Source organism: Paroedura picta, chromosome 6 (assembly GCF_049243985.1).
Source record: "Paroedura picta isolate Pp20150507F chromosome 6, Ppicta_v3.0, whole genome shotgun sequence".
Lineage (NCBI taxonomy): Eukaryota > Metazoa > Chordata > Lepidosauria > Squamata > Gekkonidae > Paroedura > Paroedura picta.
Genome location: NC_135374.1, coordinates 83,024,793 through 83,049,496, shown reverse-complemented (window position 1 = coordinate 83,049,496; position 24,704 = coordinate 83,024,793). Strand labels below are relative to the sequence as shown.

The window sequence follows — 24,704 nt, the reverse complement described above, 5'->3', positions numbered from 1 at the left end:
AATCCAGTCTTGCTTTGTGGGTTTGCTGATGGAGTGACGTAAGGGAATGGAGGGCAGCAGGGGGAGGGCAGCAGGCTCTGCCATCTCTTGCCACTGTCACCTCTGCTGCTCACTTCACCCACCAAGAAGACAGAGCATTTAATACTCCTGCAAGCTGTGTGTACCCAATGAGACTTCTCAAACAATGAACAAGCAAAAGGGCATTCACTGTTCTAGTTTCCTGGCAGGGGAATGCAGAATGTCACAAGGATGTGGACTGTGAAGAGCAGGGGCAGCCACGGCCAGTGGCACCCCTTGTTTATATGCCGCAGGTTGCTTACAGGAGTTTGCATTTTCTGATCTTCCCATGGAGCCAGCAGATGATATGGAATGCTGTGTGCAGTTCTGGAGGCCTCACCTCAAAAAGGACGTGGACCAAATTGAAAGGGTTCAGAGGAGAGTGACGAGGGTGATCTGGGGCCTGGGGACCAAGCGTTGTGAGGAAAGGCTGAGATACTGTTCAGCCTGGAGAAGAGGAGGTTGAGAGGGGACATAACTCCCACTTTTTAAGTATCTGAAAGGCTGTGACTTATGGGGGGGAGGGCAGGGAAAGGTTCCAGTTGGCAGCAGAGGACAGGAACTGCAGTAATGGGTTTAAATTATGCAGAGAATGATATCGGCTAGATATCAGGGTAAAAATGTTCAGAGTAGTTCAGCAGTGGAATCGGTTGCCCAAGGAGTTTGTGAGCTCCCCGTCACTGGCAGTCTTCAAGCACTGACTGGACTGATACTTTTCCTGGATGCTTCTACATTAAGCAGGGGGTTGGAGTAGATGGCTTATATGACCCCTTCCGACTCTATGATTCTATCCTGGCCTTCCTCATTAATGTCAGAAGAAATGCTCTATATAAAGGAATAGATGTCCAGACATCCTTGCTTGTACTATATTCTCTTCTATTCTGCATAGCATGGGACTATTTTGCATGCCTCATTGCCTTGATTCACTGAGTTATGGATGAGATGAACCATAGTTTTATAGAGCTGGCTTTGTTAGAAAACATGCAAGTTGCTGCATATTTTCTGATCTTCATGATGAACAGGTGTTCATAAAAACAGATTTTTTTTTCACATTGCAGGATGATTGCCTTAGTAACATTTGGTACTTGCCCTGAAAAATGATTCAGGATTTCAAGACACTGAAATGTATAAAACTAGAAGCTTCCCTCTAAGAATTCATCCCAATAATTCAACCACTTTGTTTATGAGTTGGAACCTGAGCTATCAACATGTAGACGGCAAAAGGAGTGGAAGTGGGCATCAAGCTCCACACACATAATATTCTGGTGCTATGGATTCTAATGCCTCTGGCTGAAGTAGAACAAAATGGTTACTATCTCACACCCTCCTAGATTGTCCCATGGGAGACAGAGACTTGGGACAATGAAATGGCTAGACTGCAGGCTCTTCATCAGGGCAAGAAGTTCATGACTGACCCCAAGGTGATGAACAGACTACCAAAGAGATATCGTGTGTTCTCAGAATAAGGGAAAGAAGGTATCTCTCATCTTTTTCTTATTTGACCAGGAAACCATGAGCCATGAAGGACCAAAGCTTTCACCGGAAGACTCCATCTTGTTCATTTGGCCAGGAACAAATGGGAGAAGCCTTGATTCTGAGAACAAAGGTAATGCTGGACTTTCAAATGCTGCGACTTCAAGAAGTACTAGCCTATTCTACTTAAACAGTATTTAGGATATGTACCATTGGTGTGAGTGTGTGTGTGTGTGTGAGGGGGATTGCATCTTATTACTTTTGTTTTATATTCTTGCTCAGCCTAATGCTGACACCAACAACCTGTACTATTTATTTTGGTTTATTAAATTTCTTATAACTTGAATGCTCTAAACCAGTGGTCCCCAACCCCCAGTCCAGGGACAGGGACCGGTCTGTGGATCAGTCAGTACTGGGCTGCGGCTCCTCCTCGTCCTCCTCCCCAGCTGCTGCCTCGGGGGCTGCCCTGCTACTCTGCCACTGGCTCACCTTTGGTGCTCTCTGGTGGCTGACATGGCTGGGACTCCCCCACGGCATGGCACTTCACAGCTGCTTCTGGCAGTGCCCCCAGCGGGCAGCGGGAAGTCAGGGGCACCGGCGGGAAAGCAAGTGGAGCAGGGCTCAGGTGGCAGCAACATCCTTCAGCAAAAGACTACACTCCCCCTGGGCCTCAGTAAAATTGTCAAGTAATGACTGGTTCCCGGTGATAAAAAGGTTAGGGACCACTGGTCTAAACCACATCACACCTATTTGGTCTTGCTGTCTAAACTCAACTAGTCCTTCTGCCCTGGGTATCATGGATGAGACTGAAATTCCTATTTGTATCTGATGAAGTAAGGACTGATTTCATACCCAGAGAAATTTTGTCAGTCTTTAAGGAGCAAGTGGAGTAGAATATTGCAATTATTTTTTGTGATAGCAAGTCCTAGTGTGCTTAGCATGGTGACTCTTAATAAGGGGTTGTCAAAGAAAACCAAGTGTATTTTTTTTATGGTGAGACTGTCTATTATTCTGTTTGGCTGCTCATTCAAACTCAAATATTAATAATATATTCCATAATATGTCTGACCTGATCTTATGGGGTATCTTCCAGTCAAGAAAGCTGCTCTGCTTGGGGTACAGAGGGATGCTGCGGCAATATGTTGAGTTAGTTTCACTCCCTCCTTTGCTAGTTGATCAATATTAGGAGTACTAACAATGGGAAAAAAACAATACTTTAATTTGATTACATTGGCAGTTCACTCACAGCAACAGAAAACTTCATGTACATAACAAGAAAACAATGTCTTAAAGTATTTGATTTGCTGATCTATCCCTCAACCCAGGAATTACCTGCAGGTGAATCACAGGACCTCCCCAACATGCATGCTCATTCTAATGGACAGAAAATATAAGTGCCATTTGAAACACAAAACTAACTGACATCTCAGGTCTAAGGCAGGGGTTTTATCACAGTACCCCATGAATCACAGAATTGGAAGGGTCCTCCTGGGTCATCTAGTTCTACCCCCTGCACTATGCAGGTCACCCACAACCCTATCGCTCATTCACTGTAATCTGCCACCCCCCTGAACCTTCACAGAATCTAGGGAATCTGAAGAATGTCTTAGCAATTGTTAATATTGGTATAAAATGGATTCCTAACATTTCAGTTAGTAAATACTGGTTTTGAGTCCCAGGATTTGCAGGATGGTATGGATAAAATCTGGACAAAGAATAAACATATAAACACCTAAAGCTGTCCTGTGCTCAGTGAGACTACTGGTTTATCTATCCTACTACCCTTTATGGTGACTGATGGCAGCTCCCCAGGGTCTCATGCAGACAAGGGTCTTTCACAGAACATACTAACAAAAATGCTGACCTAAGATGCCTGGGACTACACCTGGGGCCTTCTGCATGGAAAGCACATGCTCTGTCATTAATCTATGGCTCTTTCCCCCGTAAAATTTGGAATCAATTTAGGAAGAAGAAGAAGAGTGGTTCTTATGTGCCTCTTTTCTCTACCAGAAGGAGTCTCAAAGCGGCTTACAATCACCTTCCCTTTCCTCTCCCCACAACAGACACTCTGTGAGGCAGATGAGGCTGAGAGAGTCAGAATAGCTTTATCACAGCCATAACGAGCCCAAGGTCACCCAGCAGGTAGCATGTGGAGGAGTAGGGAATCAAACCCAGCTCACCAGATTAGAAGCCGCTGCTACGCCAAGCTGGCTCTTAACCACTACAACAAGCTGGAGAGGAATGATACATCATGGCTTCATCTAGTTGCAACCCTATCTCATAGTTTACTGATGGACCAAAACTATTTGAGAAATTACATGTCTGGTGTTGTTAAAACAACAAGCTGCTTTAAATGCTAAGCAATACCTTACCTGATAGTATTGTTCCCATAGCAGCCTATATCTCCAATCCCAAGATCATCAGCTAACATCAGAACTTTATTAGGTTTCATGTCCAGAGCTGCATTTCTTCCACAGGCTTTGAGCAATATGCATAAGGACAACCAAGTAACTAGACTAAGCCTGAAATCAACAATAATGAAACAGTGTTTTATTTTTCTGAAGATGATTACAGAGAAAAGATCCAGAACATACGTTTTCATTGACGATCAACAGCCTACCTGCAGCTACACTTTCTGGACTGCTTCCTATGTCCCAGTGAAATCAGGTCCTTACATTTACTGTTATCAGGTTGATAATGCATCTCTTTAGTCACAACTGCCCCTGTTGTTTGTATTTATTCAGATTATCCTTGGTTTTCTCCCCAAGGGAGACCCAAGGGCAATTTACAAAAACACAATCAAAATGTAAACAAACAGGAAAAATACAGTAAGCAACATCTTGATCAGGTCCTGGATCTAGGTGGCTGACTCATTCAAGGCCACAAGCTACAAGCCATGGGCCAAGAATCTTTTGATTCTTGCCAAAAGGCCTACATGACTGGCCATGTGCAGGCTTCTATACCTGTGAACAGGAAGGGAAACAGAAACTATCCTTAATAGCAAATCTCTTTGCAGTTTTTAGCAGCAGTTCAAAGACATCTTTTTGACACAAGAATGCAACCAACTGGAAGAATACTGCCATGCCACCTCAGGAACAAGTTCATAAAGGTTACATATTTAGAAGCAAATGAGCGGTAAACTCTTTAGGGGAGAGCATGAAGCAGGTGAAGTAGATCAGCCGTACAAAGTAACATTCATTCTTTCATGCAATCATCTATATGCATTTGTGGATGGATGTAGGTCACAGATACGGGTTATAGGTCTCCCCTGGCCACCAGCTGGGGATGAGGATCCAGTTAGGGAAACTCCTGGAGATTTGGCGGTGGGCCTGGGGAGGACAGAGACCTCAGTGGGGAATAATGTCATACAACATCCATTTTCCCCAGGGCGATGGTTCACAGTAGTCTACAGATGAGCTTTAATTCCTGGAACCCTAACAGAAAGCCTGGGAAAAAAACAACTCTCTCACATATATTCATTAATTTTCATTCTGCAGACACAGAGAAAGAAATAATATCAAACACATAACTACTGTGAGTTGCTCTGGCAGTTGTGTGGTTTTAGTGTCACTATAAATATTTTATGGCCATATACTAACTGCTTACAAGCTGATACAGAAACATACATTCCCTCAGGTTTTCCACCTCTCCTAAGAAACCATTTCTGCACCTTCCTCTTTTCTTTTGGAGCTGGCATTAAATGTCTCTGTTTGGTTGGCTGTTTCTCATGACTAGGGGAGAGGTGAGTTGGACAAAGAGGAGAGCAATGAGCCAGGTTCTACCTAGGATCTTGTCAGATAGTTCGTATTCACATGAAAAACTGTCCAAGTCATACGAGGGAATTTGCTGCCCCAATAAGGGAAGAACAAACAGCATGAGAGTGGAAAATGAGAACCATTGTGGTTGACAAAGGTTATACATATATGTAAAATACATTTTGACCCAAAGCAGAGCATGATGAATCATGGCATGTGGGAACTGCTTTCTCAGGACTCTACCATGTAATTCTGCTAATCTCTATAGCCACAGAAGGACTCTGGGTCTGGGCTCATTCAAAGTCAGCAAGAAATTTTAAAAAAATGTCTCCAAAATTAATACTACAGATATTAACCACTGTGCTCTAGTTGAACAACCAGGATGCAAGAATTAGTGCACAAATCTGGAGGAAAGAGTAAAACAAACAGCCCTCGGCAACATTTTATAATAATTTGAGTCAAAAAATCTCTGCCTTCTATACCATTTCAGGTACAAAACTATCTGACTTCAGGCAAGTTCAGTCTTTCTGTTCTTAAATCCCTTTCCTGAAATCTTGCAACCCCCTGCCCCCTCTTCTCTTTAGTTTCAAACGCTTTACTGACATGGATTAAAGTTCTCTGTCCAACACACATTCTTCTCCCTCCCCTCTCTGCTGTCCACTTTAATTCATCACCAATTCTTATGCCTATAATTCATCCACCCAGTACTCTTTCCTTTCTATGACCCTCCCCCCCCCTTTTATAGAGATTCTGGATGAGACAAAGGTGAGACTTCTCTGGCTCATCTAAATGGCTTGTGTCACCTTGCCATGCGGTGCACAGAATTTAACTACCCCTCTACATAGGGTAATAATATATGTTAATATCAGTTGCTGCCTAGTAATGAAGGCTGGTTTGTTGTCTGTTGGTGCATGAAGCATTGGCAGGAAGGAAAATGGTACAAACAGGCCAGCACACAAACTTCACTTCTAGTTTTCACCAGAAGCGACATCATGGGACATGCTAGGATTTATAGAACTCTATGGTTTTACAATGCTCTTTTTGAAAATCCTAGTGCATTCCATGATATCACTTGCAGTTTCACCAAAAGTGACATCAGTATACCAGTATGATGCCAGTCCCTGCCCTCTAAATGTTCCCAGGAGATACTGGCTGCAGCCTGGCAACTCTACTAGGAGCTAGATGGCAGATACTTTTATTTATTTAAAAAAAATTAATAAGGTATTCAAGGCATCAATCATCAAAACATTTGAACTTTTGTTTGGAAGTTAGAGTAGGTGTGCTCCAGGGAAAGATGGGGCTTGGGTAGTGATTGCCTGGATGATATCTTATATACTTTTTTAAGGCAGAGTTATACCTCTGCTCTGCTGAGGCAGTCTTCCAAAACTGCACATGGGCAATAATCTAAGAAGGCAAAAAAAAAAAAAAGGTTAATAAAGGGGAAGTTCATTTCTAAAATTATTGTTCTGGAGTATCTGTGATGCATCCTTTTTTTCTTTTTCTTTTTTTGTGGTACTCATTTGTTTAATGCTCCGTGTGTTCCAGAGGCTTTTTGGCCTGGTGAGGGTTAATAAAGTTGCAGGATTTCCACCTTTTCATTTCTAAAATATTGTTCTCAAGTGTCTGCAATTCTTCTGGGTTTGTTTGTTTGTTTTTGTAGTACTCTTATTTGTTTAATGCCTGTTCTGGCCTGTTCCAGGGTTTTTCTCAAGTGTTGTTCTCAAGTGTCTCCAATTCATCCAATTCTTTTTTGGTGGTACACTTGTTTGTTTAATGCTCCGTGTGTTCTGGAGGCTTTTTGGCATAGTCAGGGTTAATAAAGGTGTGGGATTTCCACCTTTTCATTTCTAAAACATTGTTCCCAAATGTCTGTAATGCATCCCACTGTTTTTTGTGGTATTCTTGTTTGTGTAATGCCTGTTCCTACTTTTTCCAACTTTCACGCTGCCCTCTACAGCAGGGGTAGTCAACCTATGGTCCTCCAGATGTTCATGGACTACAATTCCCATGAGCCCCTGGCAGCAAATGCTGGCAGCGGCTCATGGGAATTGTAGTCCATGAACATCTGGAGGACCACAGGTTGACTACCCCTGTTCTAAAGGGCTGGTTAATACCTGTCCCAGCCCTTCCTGGGCCATTCCCGCTCTCCTTCACCTGTCCCGTTAAGAAAATACATCTGTCAAAACTGGGGATAAAGGGGAAGAGATGACTCCTCAACTGCAACCGTTTATCTCACTGAAAACCAACTCCCGATTTTACTGCGCCCTTTCAGAAAGAAGACAAGCCTACAGGATTGTCACGAGGGCCTGGAAAGACTAGAGCGGGCAGACGCCTGTCCTCGCCTCGTCCCCCGGTCGGCTCTCCAACCTGCATGATGATACAGCGGCTCGGCCACTCAGGAGGCGGCATTGTTGAGGGGGCGGGGCTAAGGGCAGACAAACGAAAGTATTCCGAGAGTTTTGCGCGCGCGCATACTTCGGCCCCGGACGTATCTCGCGCTCCCTTCCTCCCCATGCTAGAAACACAGTTCTGCATTTCAATCACTGCAAATTAAATAAGGACGTTAGAGTGGGGGGCCGAGTGCTTTTGTTTGCAGACAAGAAGAAAGGGCTGCCCTTCGGGGAGGGACGGATCCACGATCCCAAGACCTTGGAACGACACACCTTTGGAACGGAGGGGAGACCCCCTCTTGGCAGCCTCCTTCCTCCAGGCTGAAAGCGCTGCCGGGACGAAAGAGACCCATGTCGAAAGCGGGCGCAGACCGCGCGCGGAAAGAGACGCGTTGCAGCAGCAACAGCCGCTAAAGTGACATCTGCAAACTATGACCCTCCCCGGAAAAAAAATAAGCCAAGAAAGCAAACATGGTAAGGGAGGGAAGGAAAAGTCGTATCTTTTGAAAAAGCGTACAATGCAGTCTCTCATCGGTCCGAAAGCAACATGGGCCTCCAGGAAGCTTTATGAAACGGCATCTATCGTGAGCGTAGTAAGCGCCCGAGTTCTCTGCTCGGAATTAGAATTGAAGCGGAAACGAAAAGGGGAGGGGGTGGTTGGAGTCCCAAATCCATAGATCGTTAATAGTTGAAAGGTGAAGAGAAGAGTCATGAGGCAGACTGCATTAATTCAGCCCGTGGCATTTACCGCACTTCTCCTGAGGAGTCACATTCCCATTTACTAGCAGCTGAATGGGACCAGATGGGAACCCCCTGTCAACCACAAGCAGCAACCAGGAAAAGATGGTACCCGCTTTCCTGAAACATGGGATGGGTCATATACAGGGAAACAAGGCTCTGAAGAATTACAGTTGGCATGCTCAAAGCAGCTTACAATCACCTTCCCATCCTCACCCCCCCACACACCCTGTGAGGTCGGTGGGGCTGAGAGAGCTCTTCCAACAGGAAGCAGAGGGAGGAAATGAGACCTCATTAAACCAGTAGTTAAAAGATGCTGTAATGTATTTTTCCTAGTGTTTGGGGAGAACTGGAAAACAATACTAAGATTCTGAAGCAAGGCATTTAACGATGGCCATACCCCATGTTTCCCTGCAGAATGTCTAGAGATTCACAGCAAATACCTGGGTCAACACTACCCTCTTGTGTTGAAAGTGTTTTCTTTAAAGCTTTAAAGTGTCAACCCTATTGATTCTGAATTCAGATCCTGCTTGGATTGCTCTTGGGCTCCGACCCCATGGTGGCTTGAAGGTTTTGCAAGGGTTTATTCTTTCAACTGGCTCCCACTCTTAGAATGCTGTGAGGCTAGGTGACTAGCATAAGGTTTCCAACTCTCGGTTGGGAAATACCTGGAGATACCTAAATAAATAAATAAAATTTAGGGACAGAACAGCAGAAAGTGGAGTTTGGGGAGGGAACTCAGTGTTATGTCCTTAATGCTAGGCATCAAAATAAGAGGAATCACAAACAGGAGCACGGCATGCGTGGCCGGGCGATGGCCCTCCCCACTGCTGCCGGTCCGCAGCCTTCAAAAGGTTGTGGACCACTGCTAGAGTACAGAGATAAATTACCCTGGAGGAAATAACAGCTTTTGTGGCAGATTCTATGGCATCACATCTTAACCTAGTGTGGTGCTTTGATAACCATGTTCCTATAATCTGTCCCAGTGTTTTAGAGTGGTGGAGTCCACTCCAGGGCTTAATGTGGGTAAGAAAACGGAGAAAGGGCATTGTTGTCACAAGCTTCAAATAGAGAAAAAACTGGACTTGTTAAACTGTGCTCCAGTTTGTGATTTCTCTTATTTTGATGCCTAGCATTAAGGACACAACAATATTATTATTATTAAATTTATTGCCCACCATTCCTGAAACCGGCTTGTAGCAGGTTACAGATATGAGGTAGTGTGTCTGGGACTTTACAACCATGTAGACAGAGTCTTTTGAAGGTGGAAATCTGATGGAATCTTCCCCAGGACACGCTTGAGGGAAAGGAGTTGACTCTGGCAAGAAGGAAGGCCCTCCTAGCCAAATGAGAATCCAGTTGATAAAGATAAGCAGGTAGGAATTTATAGTTTATAGAAGGAGCCCTGATGACCTCCTATGGCTCCTTCTGCAAGAGAGAGAGAGAGATCTGCGCCTGTCCTAGCGCTCATTGCATTCCTGGTTGCAATGGGCTTTCTTGCTAGTGAAGTAATTAATTAACCAAGGAAAAACAATTGTTCATTTTATAAGTTAGCATCATTTTCTTTGTCACACCAACAAAATGGAAACATCCCACAGCATGGCTGCAGCCATGGTTTCCACAGAATGTTGTTAAGAGACAACTGCTGTGGGACAGGAGAGAGTGTCCTGCGATGTTCATCCACAGCTTTGTCAATTCTACTGAGAACAGCATGGAACACTGCCTCAGTGTCTGGTGACAGAGGCATGGCCTCTGAAGGGTCTCGAGAGAGATCAAACAGTAAAGGTGGATCATGGTGGGTTACTCCTTCTCCAGAACATGGGCAAAATCTAAGTTCATAACAACCTCCGGCTCCATCCGGTTGAAAAACTGGTGTCACGTAATGGGCTTTCCACACATTTCCACCTGGCGAGGGAAAATTCATATGATTAAGAGGGATGCAAACAGCAGCTTGATGCTATGCACAGCAGGCAAGCAGATCTTGTTTTTGTGATGTCACATCTGCAATCCAACTGTGACTCTTCATTATATGTGCAACATAAAGTTTTAAAAATGCTGCTGGAAAGGACTGAACAGAAGGCCCAAAGGGGATTAGTCCATTTAGTGAGTGATTCTATCAATATTCTGTACACTTTAAAGCCACAGTTCCGTCTTCTAAGAGAGCAGCGATGCCAGCAGTCTTTTCTAAGACAGGTTACAGAATAGCACTATTCTGTGGTTTTCTACCTATTGATAATCCCCTTCTATTTTATTTTTTTTTACTGGGGATGACAGTCCATCATTGAGATCCATAGTTGAGTTCTTACTTTATATTTAGTGAATGTACAGCTGAACATGTGATTTACAGCAGAATGGAGGAGGGTGCAAAAGCATGCAGGTACACTGGCATACCTTGGAGATAGGCCTCCCCCAACCAGAGCATTATCAATGTGCACACACCACTGTAGAAGAAGAAGAAGGTTGGTTCTTATATGCCGCTTTTCCCCACCCGAAGGAAGCTCAAAGCGTCTTACAGTCACCTTCCCATTCCGCTCCCCACAACAGACACCCTGTGGGGTGGGTGATGCTGAGAGAGCGCTGATATCACTGCTCGGTCAGAACAGTTTTATCAGTGCCGTGGTGAGCCCAAGGTCACTCAGCTGGTTGCATGTGGGGGAGCGCAGAATCAAACCTGGCATGCCAGATTAGAAGTCCGCACTCCTAACCACTACACCAAACTGTGAATCTAAATGTCAACGGAATTAGGAGAAAAATAAGCCAGAATTTTGAATGCTGAAGAATTCTCAAGATTAAGCATTATGTCAACATATGGAAATACGTTATCTAGATGTGATTATTATTAATCCGTATTATCCTCACAACAGCGTTGTGAGAAAGTGAGAAGTTGCTCTTCATGGCTGAAAATAGGATTTTTGGAATTTATATTTCCTGCTTTTACAACTGATCTCCAGGCAACAGAGATCTGTTTGCCTGGATAAAATGGCTGCTTTGGAAGGTTGACTCTAAGCAGTGGTCCCCAACCGTTTTATCACCAGGGACCATTCAACGCTTGACAATTTTACTGAGGCCCGGGGGGGGGGGAGTCCTTTGCCGAGGGATATCGGCGCCGCCTGAGCTTCTGTTCCACTTGCTTTCCCACCGGCACCCCTGACTTTCCGCCACCCACTGGGGGGTGCTGCCAGCAGCAGCTGCACAGTGCCACGCCGAGGGGGAGCCCCAGCCATAGCGGCCACTGAAGAGCACCAAAGGTGAGCAAGCGGCAAAGTGGCAGGGCAGCCTCCGAGGCAGCAGCTGGGGAGGAGGACGAGGAGGAGCCGCGGCCTGATACCGACTGATCTACGGACCGGTTCCGGTCCCTGAACTGGGGGTTGGGGACCACTTCTCTAAAGCATTATACTACGGTGAAGTCCCTCCCTCCCCTCCCCAGCCTCCAACCCCCAAATCTCCCTATATTTCCCAACCCAGAGCTGGCAACCCTGCCGCTTCAACATCCACAGAAGACGGGGATTTTGACAGGGAAGCCATCAATACATTGTGGTGGTTTCATGCCAGATTATTGAGATATTGATTGAGGAAAGCCTTTACACTTACTCTCCTTCTGGTGCCAACGCACTGCATGTAAATAGGCCCCACAGTAGTGAAACATAAATTCATGCTCTGAGTATTTCACACACCCCTGCAGCAAAGGCATCAGATTCCGGCCATCAATTACCCTGAAGTGACAGAAAGACAGTTCACATATTCAGATTAGTTCTGCATTCAGAACTCTGTATTGATATACAAACTATCATTTGTAATGTGTTAAGAACAACCTGAAGTGTACAGGGATTTACTATTTTTGAATTTTAAGAACAAAACACTACAGAGGCCCCTAGGGAATTTGTGAGGCGCAAAAACGCATTTAAAGACACTCAGTGTTACCATATATCTGCCAAACTATTTATCCCAGTTCAGCAAATCCCCATAGATGTAGTAGTTTGGGATAACCACAGATGGAAGGGATTCTTCCCACCACAAACATACTTCCTCCTTCTATAGCACAAAATACCTAAGGAAATGCTGGCCCTGAGGAACTGGGGGAGGGGGGAGGAAAAAGTCAGAGGTCTGTAGCAAGAGGTGCTCCTCTCTTTTCCTCTATGGAATCCAACACTTATTGTTCCACAGAAACAAAAATTTCATTGTTCTTGGGCAGAGAAGGTGGCCAACCTCCAGGTGGTATCCGGGGTCTCCTGCTTTTATCCTGGATTTCCAGATGAAAAACATCAGTTTCCCTCAAGAAATTGGCTGCTTTGGAGGGTGGAATCTATGGCATTATGCCCTGCTGAGATCCTCCCTTGCCCCTAATCCTGCTCTACCCCCAAAGTCTCCAGGTATTTCTCAACCAAGAGCTGAGAATCCTGTGTGAAGAACAAAGCCACTGTTCTCTGCATGCACACATCAAGGAGTACATATGGGATTATGAATTAGGAGCCATGCACTTTTGGATCGCAGCAAAAATCAAGGGGGGGGGAGCAAGAAGCCAAACCTATTTCTGTGTCACATTTAGCCCAATCCTATGCATACATTTACTCAGAAGTCCCAATGAGTTCAGTGGAACTTGCACCAAAATAAGAGTACATGGAATTAACAGCCTGAGAAAAACACAGAATACAGTATGTAACACATGTCTTCAGAAATGCATATCCAATAAGTTTTTGGTGTCTGCCTTATTTGTTTTTTTTTTGCTTTTAGCAGTTAATTTGTCTTAATTCTGATGAAGTGCTAAGCAGGAAAAAATATACCTGTCCTGTGGTATTGTCCCACCAGCCAGGTGAACCAGTGTGGGATAAATGTCCATTAAGCTTGTTGGTTCATCAATAGCCGTGCCTTCAGGTAGTATTCCTGGCCATCTGAATAATCCAGGGACACGGATTCCTCCTTCCCAGCCTCCCATAGCTTTCCCTCCTACGGCCAAATCATGCAGTTCAGAAACAAGAACTCTTCTCATTTCAAAAAATGTTTCAGCTAGTTAAAGTGTTGACAGCTTTCCTACTATATCCCTGAATTCATTTGTAAAAATACCGGTCACAGAAAACATTATTTAGACTTTTTTGTTCAAGTTCCTTCCTGAACTCTGCAAGACACATTCTGCTAATGGATGCCTGAAGGTTAAAGAATACTTCACCGTCTAGCCACCCACATTCTGAGTGACATACCATGTTCTGTACCTAATAATTTGCTTCCTGCAAGCTTCTGGATAAAGTGTTACTATGTAACTTGTATGACATGCTGAATACTGTAACAGAGATATATAGAAGAAGAAGAAGAGTTGGTTCTTATATGCCGCGTTTCCCTACCCGAAGGAGGCTCAAAGCGTCTTACAGTCGCCTTCCCATTCCTCTCCCCACAACAGACACCCTGTGGGGTGGGCGAGGCTGAGACAGCGCTGATATCACTGCCCAGTCAGAACAGTTTTATCAATGCCGTGGCGAGCCCAAGGTCACCCAGCTGGCTGCATGTGGGGGAGCGCAGAATCGAACATGGCATGCCAGATTAGAAGTCGGCATTCCTAACCACTACACCAAACTGGTTACAGATATATATATATCTGTAACAAATGATCAAGATTTGTGTCCTTCCTTTCTCTGAGATGATACACTTTGGATAAGTTGAACTACTATACAACTTCTAAAGGTTTTGTTTTTATGCCTTCTTCAGTTTTGAGTTTTTATAATTAAGTATAATTGTCCTATCGTGTAGGTTAAATTTTGTGCGATCCTATATTAATACTCTGTAAGAATGACTTTAGAACATTTTTTTAAGTTAAATGTGTTAAATACAGAAAGATAGGAAGTTACTCACAACATAGGTATATTAGCTATACAGACATAGATATATTACTCATCTTTAGTTAACTCTTTTAGTGTTACTGTAGTGTTAAAGAGCCAGTTTGGTGTAGTGGTCAGGAGTGCTCGTCACGGCACTGATAAAACTGTTCTGACCAAGCAGTGATATCAGGGCTCTCTCAGCCTCACCCACCCCACAGGGTGTCTGTTGTGGGGAGAGGAATGGGAAGGCGACTGTAAGCTGCTTTGAGCCTCCTTCGGGTAGGGAAAAATGGCATATAAGAACCAACTCTTCTTCTTCTTACTAGAATATACCTATTGGTTACTTCTGCAACAGTATGACTCTTTGAAGCTCTCACTGCCATTGCAAATGCATAGACATTTGCAGTGGCAATAGAACATCCAGAAAGTTCTCTCTACACTTCCTGGCCCTAGGGAAAATGTGAAATCTGAAACTTAAAAAATATTGAGGGTTAAAAAAATCTGAAACTGATAAAAGGAGTGCCTGTAGCTTTAAGCAATGGATTACCTCGGTAGCTTTTGCTAAAAGGTAAAGGTATCCCCTGTGCAAGCACCGGGTCATGTCTGACCCTTGGGGTGACGCCCTCTAGCGTTTTCATGGCAGACTCAATACGGGGTGGTTTGCCAGTGCTTTCCCCAGTCATTACCATTTACCCCCAGCAAGCTGGGTACTCATTTTACTGACCTCGGAAGGATGGAAGGCTGAGTCAACCTTGAGCCATCTTCTGGGATCGAATTCCCAACCTCATGGGCAGACAGCTACAGAAAGCATGTCCCTGCCTTACCACTCTGCGCCACAAGAGGCTAGGCAACCTAGCTCTTGCTAGGCAACCACAATATTCCAGGCTGGGTTTCTGTGAGTAAAAATGCATGAGGGGCAGGGTTCAGGCATATGTTGGCCTTCGATGGAGGATTCATTGGGGCCTGGGCCTAGTTGATAACCGTAGGAGAGAAGGAAGCAAGAAGAGGGGAGAGAGTATGAGGGCTCTCAGGAAAGGGAAAGAGGTAATAATGGAGAGTAGTAATTAGATGCCTCTACAAGTCCATGTGCATTCCTACTAGTAAATATCAAAATGTGAAGCCCCTTTTGAGCTTGATGGGAACCAGTTTCAGGGCCAGTGAGCCTCTGGACAGAAATATTTTGGCTGTTCCTGTAGCTTCTCCTGATTTCCTCTGATTTTTTTCATTTGCCTTGTACCGGACTACTTGATTGCTTTCAATGAGAGGCCCTACTTTGGATTCTTTCATACAAACAATCCCTGTGTCAGAATGTTGTGGACTGCAGATATTTCCTTTTGTTCGGCCTGGCTTCTGGTATCTGAAGTATTTAAATTGTATCCAGCTCAACATGGCATCAGATAGGCTACTAAAATCTATTACTCTAAGCATTTTTATGAAATATGTGAGTGGAAAATTAGAATCCTCACCTTTGAAGATGCCATTCCAACCACCTAGCTGAACATTTCCTTGTTGAGCCTCTAAGTGGCCACCATGGTCAGAGGCAAAGTATACCAGAGTGTTGTTTCTCAAACCTTGATTGTCAAGAGCATTCAGAATCCTTCCTGTAAATTAATAGAAATGTGGTTGCAAAGATTAGTCATGGGAATTTTTTTAAAGTAATATTTTCAGTTATTCTGAACAATTATAAACTGGATTCATAATATCTCAGTTTAATTTTTTAAAGAAACTTTCCTTCCAAAAATATAACTGTACTATAAAGCTAGTCAAAGAGACTTGTGGAAAACAACTTAGCCTCACAACCAATGTTTATTTCATACTTAAGCCAGCAAATTAGTAAGAAACTGAATGAAAGCAAGTTTCTGCAAACGTACAGCAAACACATACAGCAGAATGAGGAGTCAGTTCCTAAGGCTAAACCATACAATTTCTGGCTATAAGTAGAGCAAGTTCATTTAAACACCCCCTTATGTAAAGTAAAAAACTAGCTGAACAGAGAGATAGGTTCTAGTTCAGCCAGTTCCTTTTCAGCTCCTTCAGCCTGTTAGTTTTTCATCTGCGGGGAGGTTTTGTACTTGTAAAATCCCAGTTTCATACAGGGAAATACTACATGGAAGCAGAAAAGCCATGAATAATTTTAAATGTAAACTAGCCTTAAATTGACCTTTCAAATAACACTCATCTGGTTTTCAGTAAAAAGTCTCCCTACCATTTACCTATCATCCAGTCCATTTCTTCCACATTATCACCATATAAACCATGGTTGCTTTTTCCAGTGAAATTTCCTGTGGTTACTAGTGGTGTGTGGACATGCAAGAAAGAAACAAAGAGGAAGAATGGTCCATGTTGGTTTCTATATAAAAAAAGAAAAGCCAAAATTCAGGAAACATGTAAAATGAAATTATTTAGCTACTAGAGGCAAATCCTGTTACACCCAGGAGTATAACGGGCGCTAGCACCTGCACTGTGACTTTCCTGGGTGCTAGCACCTGAAAATAAGTAGAGATGGCTCATAGAAACCTGGCTGCTCAGCTTCCTTTCCTTCCGCTTCTATTGTTAGTAGCTATATTCAAGTTCATTGACTAGTCAACATTCGGTGTGCATGCTTTAGTCTCACCCATATCATTTTTGTGGTGTTTTAAAAGTAAATGCCCCCTTACCTTTCAATAAAGGAAATGGCCTCCCTCAGCATAAGAGATGCTGTTCTTTCCACTTTCATAGGCTGCTCTGTAATTTCATAGTTTCTCATCACGACACAGTTCCAGTATCTTATGAATCCATAGCTTGAGAACCAAGATACAAAGAACAAGAGGCCAAAGAAAGCAAGAAGGAAGACTGTTTTCCAGCTGAGAGGTACTAAGTGGGTGAGTTTGGCTGCTACAAGACTCAGCACAGCAAGGGCAATCCACTGAGTGTAGAACCAGAGTCTGGTCCGCAGAGGAGCCGCCATCTCAGGAGGCTGAGTTATTTGACAGTCACCCATCATTGAAAAGGGCATTCCATAAAAGTAATCAAAACCATGCTTTAAGGGGTGATGACAATGATCATTACGGTATTCACAGTTCACACCTTGATGCCACTTCCCTAAAGACAAGGTTTTTAAAAAGTAAGAAAAAACAATAGGTGTAAAGCAAGTCTATTGGCAAGCTGGTTTCAAGAAATCCCCACTGTTATTGGAATGCAAATATTCCACTTTAGAGGAAATGAGCGCATATTACTTTAGGAAAACTGTGAACCACTATGAACTGTATAATCACATAATAGTTTATTACCATTTATTCTGGAATAAATTGAACAGAGAAAGAAGACAGTCTGAATCCCCTTCCCTACCCAAGGAAGAGCATTCTAGTAAAAATGCATCCGGACTAGTTGGGACTAGGTTGTTAAGAAAGCTGCATTGTACCCATTGTTTTTTTTTTTACATTTTTTCTTTCTGCTCCAGTAATACAGCTGCTAGTTTAGTGTCAGGCAGTTGTACCTTCTAGATAGACAAACTGAGGTGGACAGCACGTCGGCTGCAAGGAGGTCAGTAGTGGGAAGGCCGCTGGGAATCAGGGTGAGTGGTGGTGGGCACACAGAGGGCTGGGGCCCAGCGTCCTGGTGGTGGAGAGGGTGGCGGCTGGGCAATGGCGGGCCGACAGTGCATCCTGGTGACTGTTGTGTTGGGGGCCAGGGCCATTGGGAGTGGCTGGCACGGCAGTGGGTGGCCAGAGAGTGGTGGGGCTCTGCAGGCAGGAAGGCCTCTGTAGAGGTGGCAGCTCCGTGGGGGCTGGAGGAGGGCTGCAGCGAAGCTCTGCAGTTGGGAAGGCCTCTGTAGAGGCAGGTTCTTCTGGAGTGGGTGGCTCCATGGTGGGCAGGCGGAGGGCTGCGGGCCACCGCTGGTGGCCATGCTGTTTGGGAGGGGGTGCTTTGGCGGCAGGCAGAGGGCAGTGGGGCGGCCTGGAGCCAGGACGGAGGCAAGGCGATCAAGCGCAGCCCTCGCCACCCAGGAGCTGTGTGGCGGCAAAGCTGGTTGAGTGGTCCCATGCTGCAGGGGGAGGCAGGCGCTCTAGGGGCCATGCCTCCTGATTGGCCCGCTGCCTGGCGGCCGAGACCCGCACAGTGCCACCCAGATGGCCCTTTCGAAAATATATAGAGGAACTGTGGTAAGGATTGTAATCCAACATACAGTTCTCATAATGTTCAGTATTCAATTCCTCTTTAAATTTAAACCAGCTTTTGGGAGTGATAACAATTTTACATTTTTCTCTGTACTGTTTAATGGACTGGGTTGACATTGCCTATTCTTGTATATTTCACCCTTATGTATTCTTGTGTATCTCTTATGTATTTTTTGGTATCCTTGATTTATTTGTAAGATAACATGGTTTTTTTAAAGGAAACAAAAAATGATGGCATCTCTGAAATCTGATACCCTGGCATGAATATATAGCTCTGAAGTTATGTGATTTGTTCATACATATTCTAGTTGTTTTATACAGGGAGAAATAAATTCACAAAAGATTGCCTTTGCAGCAATCAATGCTAATGAGATTTAGGGGGAAAAATCCTTCTAAAAGCTGCAGTTGAAAGGAATATTTCCCCGGGGTGAAGATTAGGAGCTGGTTTAGATTCAGAAACACTTACTGAAACCTTATGGATCAAAGGAATATTACTGACAAGAAATGTACAATGCAGCAAAGTGAGATGCTGCCAATGCTACGGACCCTTACTTTCCCCAAAGGTGACCTACCTATTAATCCATTGGTATAGCCTTGCTTCTGCAGTATCCTGGTAAAAGCAGTTTCATTTGGAGGGAGGCCACCTGAACCACCAGTCCACTGAAGGACACGGATACCACCAAAATCAGCCATTCCTGGGATATAAAATGTACATGCATTTTAAACCATTAGCTCAACTAACTAAGGTTTTAATAGCAAATTAAGATCCCCACCTCCAATTTATAGACCTGGCAACAAATCCTAAACTGTTTGTGACATCTCTGGTGACAATGTTCTACATGCCTCCTGAAAAGGTGCTTCTTAAAAAAAAAGTAGCTTTTATGTCTGTAATATTCTCAGTCATCAGAGTAAATTAATGGAACTGGAAAAGTAATCTGGTCATCAGCTAGTCCAATCCACACTGTACAGATGGCTATCTAAAGGTAAAGGTAAAGGTATCCCCTGTGCAAGCACCGAGTCATGTCTGACCCTTGGGGTGACGCCCTCTAGCGTTTTCATGGCAGACTCAATACGGGGTGGTTTGCCAGTGCCTTCCCCAGTCATGACCGTTTACCCCCCAGCAGCAAGCTGGGTACTCATTTTACCGACCTCGGAAGGATGGAAGGCTGAGTCAACCTTGAGCCGGCTGCTGGGATCGAACTCCCAACCTCATGAGCAAAGCTTTCAGGCGGCTGCCTTACCACTCTGCGCCACAAGAGGCTCATACAGATGGCTATCTAGTAGGAGAATAATCATGGTTTGGATCCCATGGATCTGTTCAGTAGTAGTGAAATCTTTATCCCAGGAAGGAGCCTTTCCCTGGGCTTTATTGTTCATGACCCGCCACGAGCCTGAGGGGAGTGGTGGGATATAAATCTAAATAATAATAATGATGATGGTGGTGATGATGGTGATGGAAGAGCTTCTAGAGGGAGAGGGAGTGACCTGGCATTGTGGGAAAGCATCCCCAGTAGTGGAATAGGTCTGCTGGATCTGTTCCACTTTAAGGAATATTTACAAATGTCTACAACCTTCAGTCATTCCTACTTAGAAGGCCCACTCTGTTCTTCCAGTTTCTTAGTTAAGGTGGGTGGCAATAGGAGATAGGGCCTTTTTTTGTGTGTGGTGGCATCTCACCACTGGAACGTGGCCGTACAAGTACCAAACTGGTCCTCAGTTTTAGGCACCACATGAGTAGCTTTTTTATTAGCCCATTCTGCTAGTTGTTTAGTAATTGTTCAAACCTCATTACAGTTCTTCTATAGTTCTTACCGACTTTTGCTGAATTGTTTTTGGTGCAATACTTTATTTTGCTTCTATTTGTTCTGCTGCATTATGACCAAATTGCTTTTTACGTTTTTAAATTTTTTTTAGAAAAAGAAGAGTTGGTTCTTATAGGCAGCTTTTCTCTCCCCAAAGGAGTCTCAAGGTGGCTTACAGTCACCTTCCCTTCCCTTTCCCCAGAACAGACACCCTGTGAGGAGGGTGAGGCTGAGAGAGCCCTGATATTACTGCTCCGTCAGAACAGCTTTATCAGTGCTGTGGCGAGCCCAAGGCCACCCAGCTGGTTGCATGAGGGGGGGCATGGAATCAAACTCAGCTTGCCAGATTAGAAGTCGGCACTCCTAACTACTATGTCAATCTGTAACAGTATTAGTATTAATTGTAAGCACCTATTAACCTATTTGTTTCCATGCCACTAATAAAGACTGTATTGTGCCATACAACATGTGGGTATTTAACAAACCTGATCGGATGGGGTATCTGCCAGTCAGGAATGCTGTTCGACTTGGAGTGCAAAGTGGAGCTGCAGCAATATGATGGGTAAGTTTTACTCCCTCTTTTGCAAGCCGATCAATATTAGGAGTCCTAAATAATATAAATATAACCAGTTTCAGTGGAGTGCTTTGAAAACAACTTCTCTTAGCATGCCTATTCATTCCTGCAGAGCCTTTTATGACACTGCAAGGTATTTTCCTTTACTATACATTAATTATGATGTGTTCTACCTACATGCTTCAACCATGGAACAAAGTGGTGTACTTTGGACCCCCAGAAAGCCTGTAGATGAGGCACAGACCAGACTGATTTAGCTTCAGAAAGGTTGCTGGTTCATGTGTCCTTCCTTGAGCAAGTTTCCTGACTGTGCATGGAAAGATAAAGCACCAGCAAGACCCCCCTCTCTTGCCAACTTTTGACTAAAGGTAAAGGTATCCCCTGTGCAAGCACCGAGTCATGTCTGACCCTTGGGGTGACGCCCTCTAGCGTTTTCATGGCAGACTCAATACGGGGTGGTTTGCCAGTGCCTTCCCCAGTCATGACTGTTTACCCCCCAGCAAGCTGGGTACTCATTTTACCGACCTCGGAAGGATGGAAGGCTGAGTCAACCTTGAGCCGGCTGCTGGGATTGAACTCCCAGCCTTATGGGCAAAGCTTTCAGATGGCTGCCTTACCACTCTGCGCCACAAGAGGCTCATAACGTTTGACTAGGAAGATGAATTTGATTTCCCTGCTTGATATTTCAGTTATTGGTGCTCCTAACTTTTACCTGATAGTATTATTTCCATAGCAACCTATATCCCCAATGCCAAGATCATCAGCCATGAAGATGACAACATTGGGCTTCTGGCTGACCAAAGCTTGCAATCCAGGTGGCTTTAGCAACAGGTATAAACCTAGGAATAAGCTTGGAGAGCTCCAAGGAAGAAGAAAGTTAGTAGTTTTATATATATACTATGAACATAGAGTAGAAGGATGAACATTAAATGAAGAAACATGGGTAACCACCTATGCCCACCCCAACCAGCACCAAGGCAATACTGCAGTTGATAGTATCTTGACCCAAGGTGGGAGAAGATTCTCTCCAACTCCCTCTGTACCACTGCCCTTTATGCAGCTTTATATCATTAGCAATTTCAAGTGCTTTTAAGACATTTGTGCAGCTCCTGCAAACTGTAAGAAATGTCAAGAAAACTGAATGAACAGGCTATAAAAAAGAACAAACAAGCTCAAAATGTCAAATGTATGACATTTGAATTAGTCTATAATCCAGCATCAATTACACAGAAGCATGTTCATTTTATATTTAGATTGCTATCCTACCTTTCTGCTGAAAAAAGCACATGATAGCATTCATAAATTATGTTTCATCAAAATTAACTGAACCCTGAGGCATATAAACACCATCTGGATATATACATGCTGCACCTCACCCTACAGAAATCTCCACCTGTTTTTTCAGCTTCAGCTTTACGAAAGAGTAAGAGCTGTTTTTTTTTTTTTTTTTAAGAAGAGCTGGTTTTTATACCTGGCTCTTTACTACCTGAAGGAGTCAAAAAATGGCTTGCAAACACTTTCCCCTTCCTCTCCCCACAACAGGCACCCTGTGAGGTAGGTAAGGCTGAGAGAGCTCTGAGAGAAACTGTTCCAAGGTTACCCAGCTGGCTGCTTGTGGAAAAAGTGGTGAATCAAACAGTTTGACTACCTCTGCTCTCCACCATGCTGGTGGTGTTTAAGGGAAATAGAGGGTTTAAGTGAAATTGGAAGGTGAATACGGGCGCATGCATTAACAAGAGTCTGCCTTCAAACACCTTTTACAAAAATGTCCATCCTGCTTTTTATAATACACTAAACATCTCCATGAAATCATATTTGAAGTTGTGTATTTGAAGTTGTGTTATTTTTTTGTTTTATGTCTGTTAAACTCTGCACAACTAATAGTTCTGTACATATTTGCTGAAACCTGAATTATTAGCTACTAAAATTTAATCTTATTAAAATCAAGCATATACACTCAATTAGGACACAAGTACATTATTTATTGATACATCTAATTTTGAACAATTTCCCCAGAGTGGCATACAAAGAATTCCACACATTGAGCCATGTAGAGATAGGAGGATTTTTCATACAAACCTAGGGAAACCTCCAGGTTTTGCTGACAAAGCCCAAAATAAAATGTTTTATATGGAAGATTAAAAAAAGGTAAAGGTATCCCCTGTGCAAGCACCAGGTCATGTCTGACTCTTGGGATGATGCCCTCTAGCGTTTTCTTGGCAGACTCAATATGGGGTGGTTTGCCATTCCCTTCCCCAGTCATTACCGTTTTACCCCCCAGCAAGTTGGGTACTCATTTTACCGAACTCGGAAGGATGGAAGGCTGAGTCAACCTTGAGCTGGGATTGAACTCCCAGCCTCATGGGCAGAGCTTTCAAACTGCATGTCTGCTGCCTTACCACTCTGTGTCACAAGAGGCTCTAAATGGAAGATTAGTAACCCAAAAATGGAGAACGCCCAACATGACAGCTGGTTGGAAGAAAGCAGTGGCAGCCTAAGGATGAGTTGAAAGTGGGGAATGGGGGTGGGAAGCTAGAGAAAGGGCTGGGAGTACAGTAGAAAACAAGGAGGGAGAAGAAAATGAGGGGATAGCTGGGGTAGAAAACAATCTGTGGGGAGGAGGAATATGGGAGTGTTCCCTCCCTCCCTTGCATATCAAGGAAATCTCCAGCTTGCATTTTTCTGTTCTATTGCATTCACTTACTGAAACACAGTAGTACAAGCAATGACTAGTTCCAGGAAAAACTTGTTTACCAGTAACATGGAAAGTAGAACATCCCTTCTTTTGTGGACTGCCAGGAGGTCGATGAAGAAAGCTGGAGGGAAAACTGGAGAGAAAATACTAGTGGAGATTTTGATAACTTTAAACAGAAATAACATGCTATAGCTGTTAAATATTTCAATAATCTTTGGAAAGGAGTATATGGCAAGCTGCACATATAATCATAGAACCATAGAGTTGGAAGGGAACTCCAGGGTCATCTAGTCCAATCCCCTGCACAATCTGAAAATCTAGGGATTGAACTCCCAGCCTTACGGTCAGGGCTTTCAGACTGCATGTTGCTGCCTTACCACTCTGCGCCACAAGAGGCTCTTGATGCATTTGTTATCTGCTGCTAAAATGTTATGTTTTTTAACTTAAATAGGTTAATGGCATAGTAGCCCTTAAAAATCAACCTAGAGCAAGGGGAAGTCCACGGGCTCAATAAGGTAGAGTTTGGATCACCGCCACTTTTGTCTATATATGGGACTCTGATTTCTCTGTTTAGGCATTTTCCTGGGTTAAAAACAAGCGCTGATTCTTTGAGTAAAAGCTATTCTCCAAAAAATGAAAAAGCGTATTCTTTATTAAAATTATTATGTGAAGCAAATTAATGTTTGATTTGGAGTGGTGCATTCACCGGCCTCACCCTAGCTACACCCCTGTACTTATGTACACAAGCCATATATGTATCCTCTTTTTCATAAAGAGGAAGAGATTTTTTTTAATCACAAAACAAATTCAGTCCTTTAGAACACAACGTACCGATTCCCATTTAAATGCCTGCACTAATTTCCTGGACTTTTTGCAAAGATGGCTGCTGTATTTGGAGAGAGGAAATGACTTCTACCATACCTTGTGGAGTCTGAGCAGCATGCAAGGAAGAACTGGCGTCAGTAGTAGGAATCATCCCTGACTTGCCAGTAAAGTGTAACTCCAGCTGTAATGCAACATCTCTCATCAATTTCTGCCGGAGCTGGAGGGGAAGTTATCTCATCTAACCCTTCTGCCCATGCGCACGGCTGAACAGTTTCTCCAGGAAGAAAGTTTCGCTTTAGAGCTAAAGAGTTGATCCAAAATCCTTTCTGGCCGTTCTCTGCTGCTGTCACTGCTGACTACGCTCCGCCAGTTTCCCCATAGTGTACCTCCCTTTGATATCAGCACAGTGTTAGCAGTCAGCGGCACATGTG

At 43.9% G+C, this 24,704-nt stretch overlaps 2 protein-coding genes across 5 annotated transcripts in view; both read right to left on the bottom strand.

The window, feature by feature from the left end:
* Window positions 1-12,123, bottom strand: part of LOC143840159 (arylsulfatase D-like) — a 21,152-nt gene extending 9,029 nt beyond the window's left edge. Inside the window, exons 1-3 of one of the 2 annotated variants that reach the window (XM_077343316.1) lie at window positions 12,005-12,123; window positions 3,903-4,052; window positions 2,600-2,721 (exon numbers count right to left, since the gene is read on the bottom strand). In XM_077343316.1, the coding sequence (XP_077199431.1) occupies window positions 2,600-2,721; window positions 3,903-3,982 (202 nt within the window). In that variant the 5' untranslated portion in view covers window positions 3,983-4,052; window positions 12,005-12,123. Of the gene's footprint in view, window positions 1-2,599; window positions 2,722-3,902; window positions 4,053-7,948; window positions 8,126-12,004 lie in introns of those variants that run through there. The other variant, XM_077343313.1, reaches the window with a different exon arrangement.
* On the bottom strand, window positions 8,612-24,704 carry LOC143840160 (arylsulfatase D-like). Of its 3 annotated transcripts, XM_077343317.1 has the most exons (11): window positions 24,370-24,704; window positions 23,508-23,581; window positions 21,466-21,612; window positions 20,665-20,786; window positions 18,950-19,072; window positions 16,878-17,301; window positions 16,434-16,570; window positions 15,687-15,821; window positions 13,195-13,357; window positions 12,005-12,126; window positions 8,612-10,318 (listed from the first exon to the last, which is right to left on the bottom strand). In XM_077343317.1, the coding sequence occupies exons 1-11, from the start codon at window positions 24,388-24,390 to the stop codon at window positions 9,957-9,959; spliced, it is 1,830 nt and encodes a 609-aa protein (XP_077199432.1). In that variant the 5' UTR covers window positions 24,391-24,704; the 3' UTR covers window positions 8,612-9,956. The 3 variants fall into 3 exon arrangements, with proteins under 3 accessions (XP_077199432.1, XP_077199433.1, XP_077199434.1); XM_077343318.1 differs by lacking the exon at window positions 21,466-21,612 and having other exon boundaries at window positions 23,458-23,581; XM_077343319.1 differs by lacking the exon at window positions 21,466-21,612 and having other exon boundaries at window positions 8,613-10,318; window positions 24,370-24,700.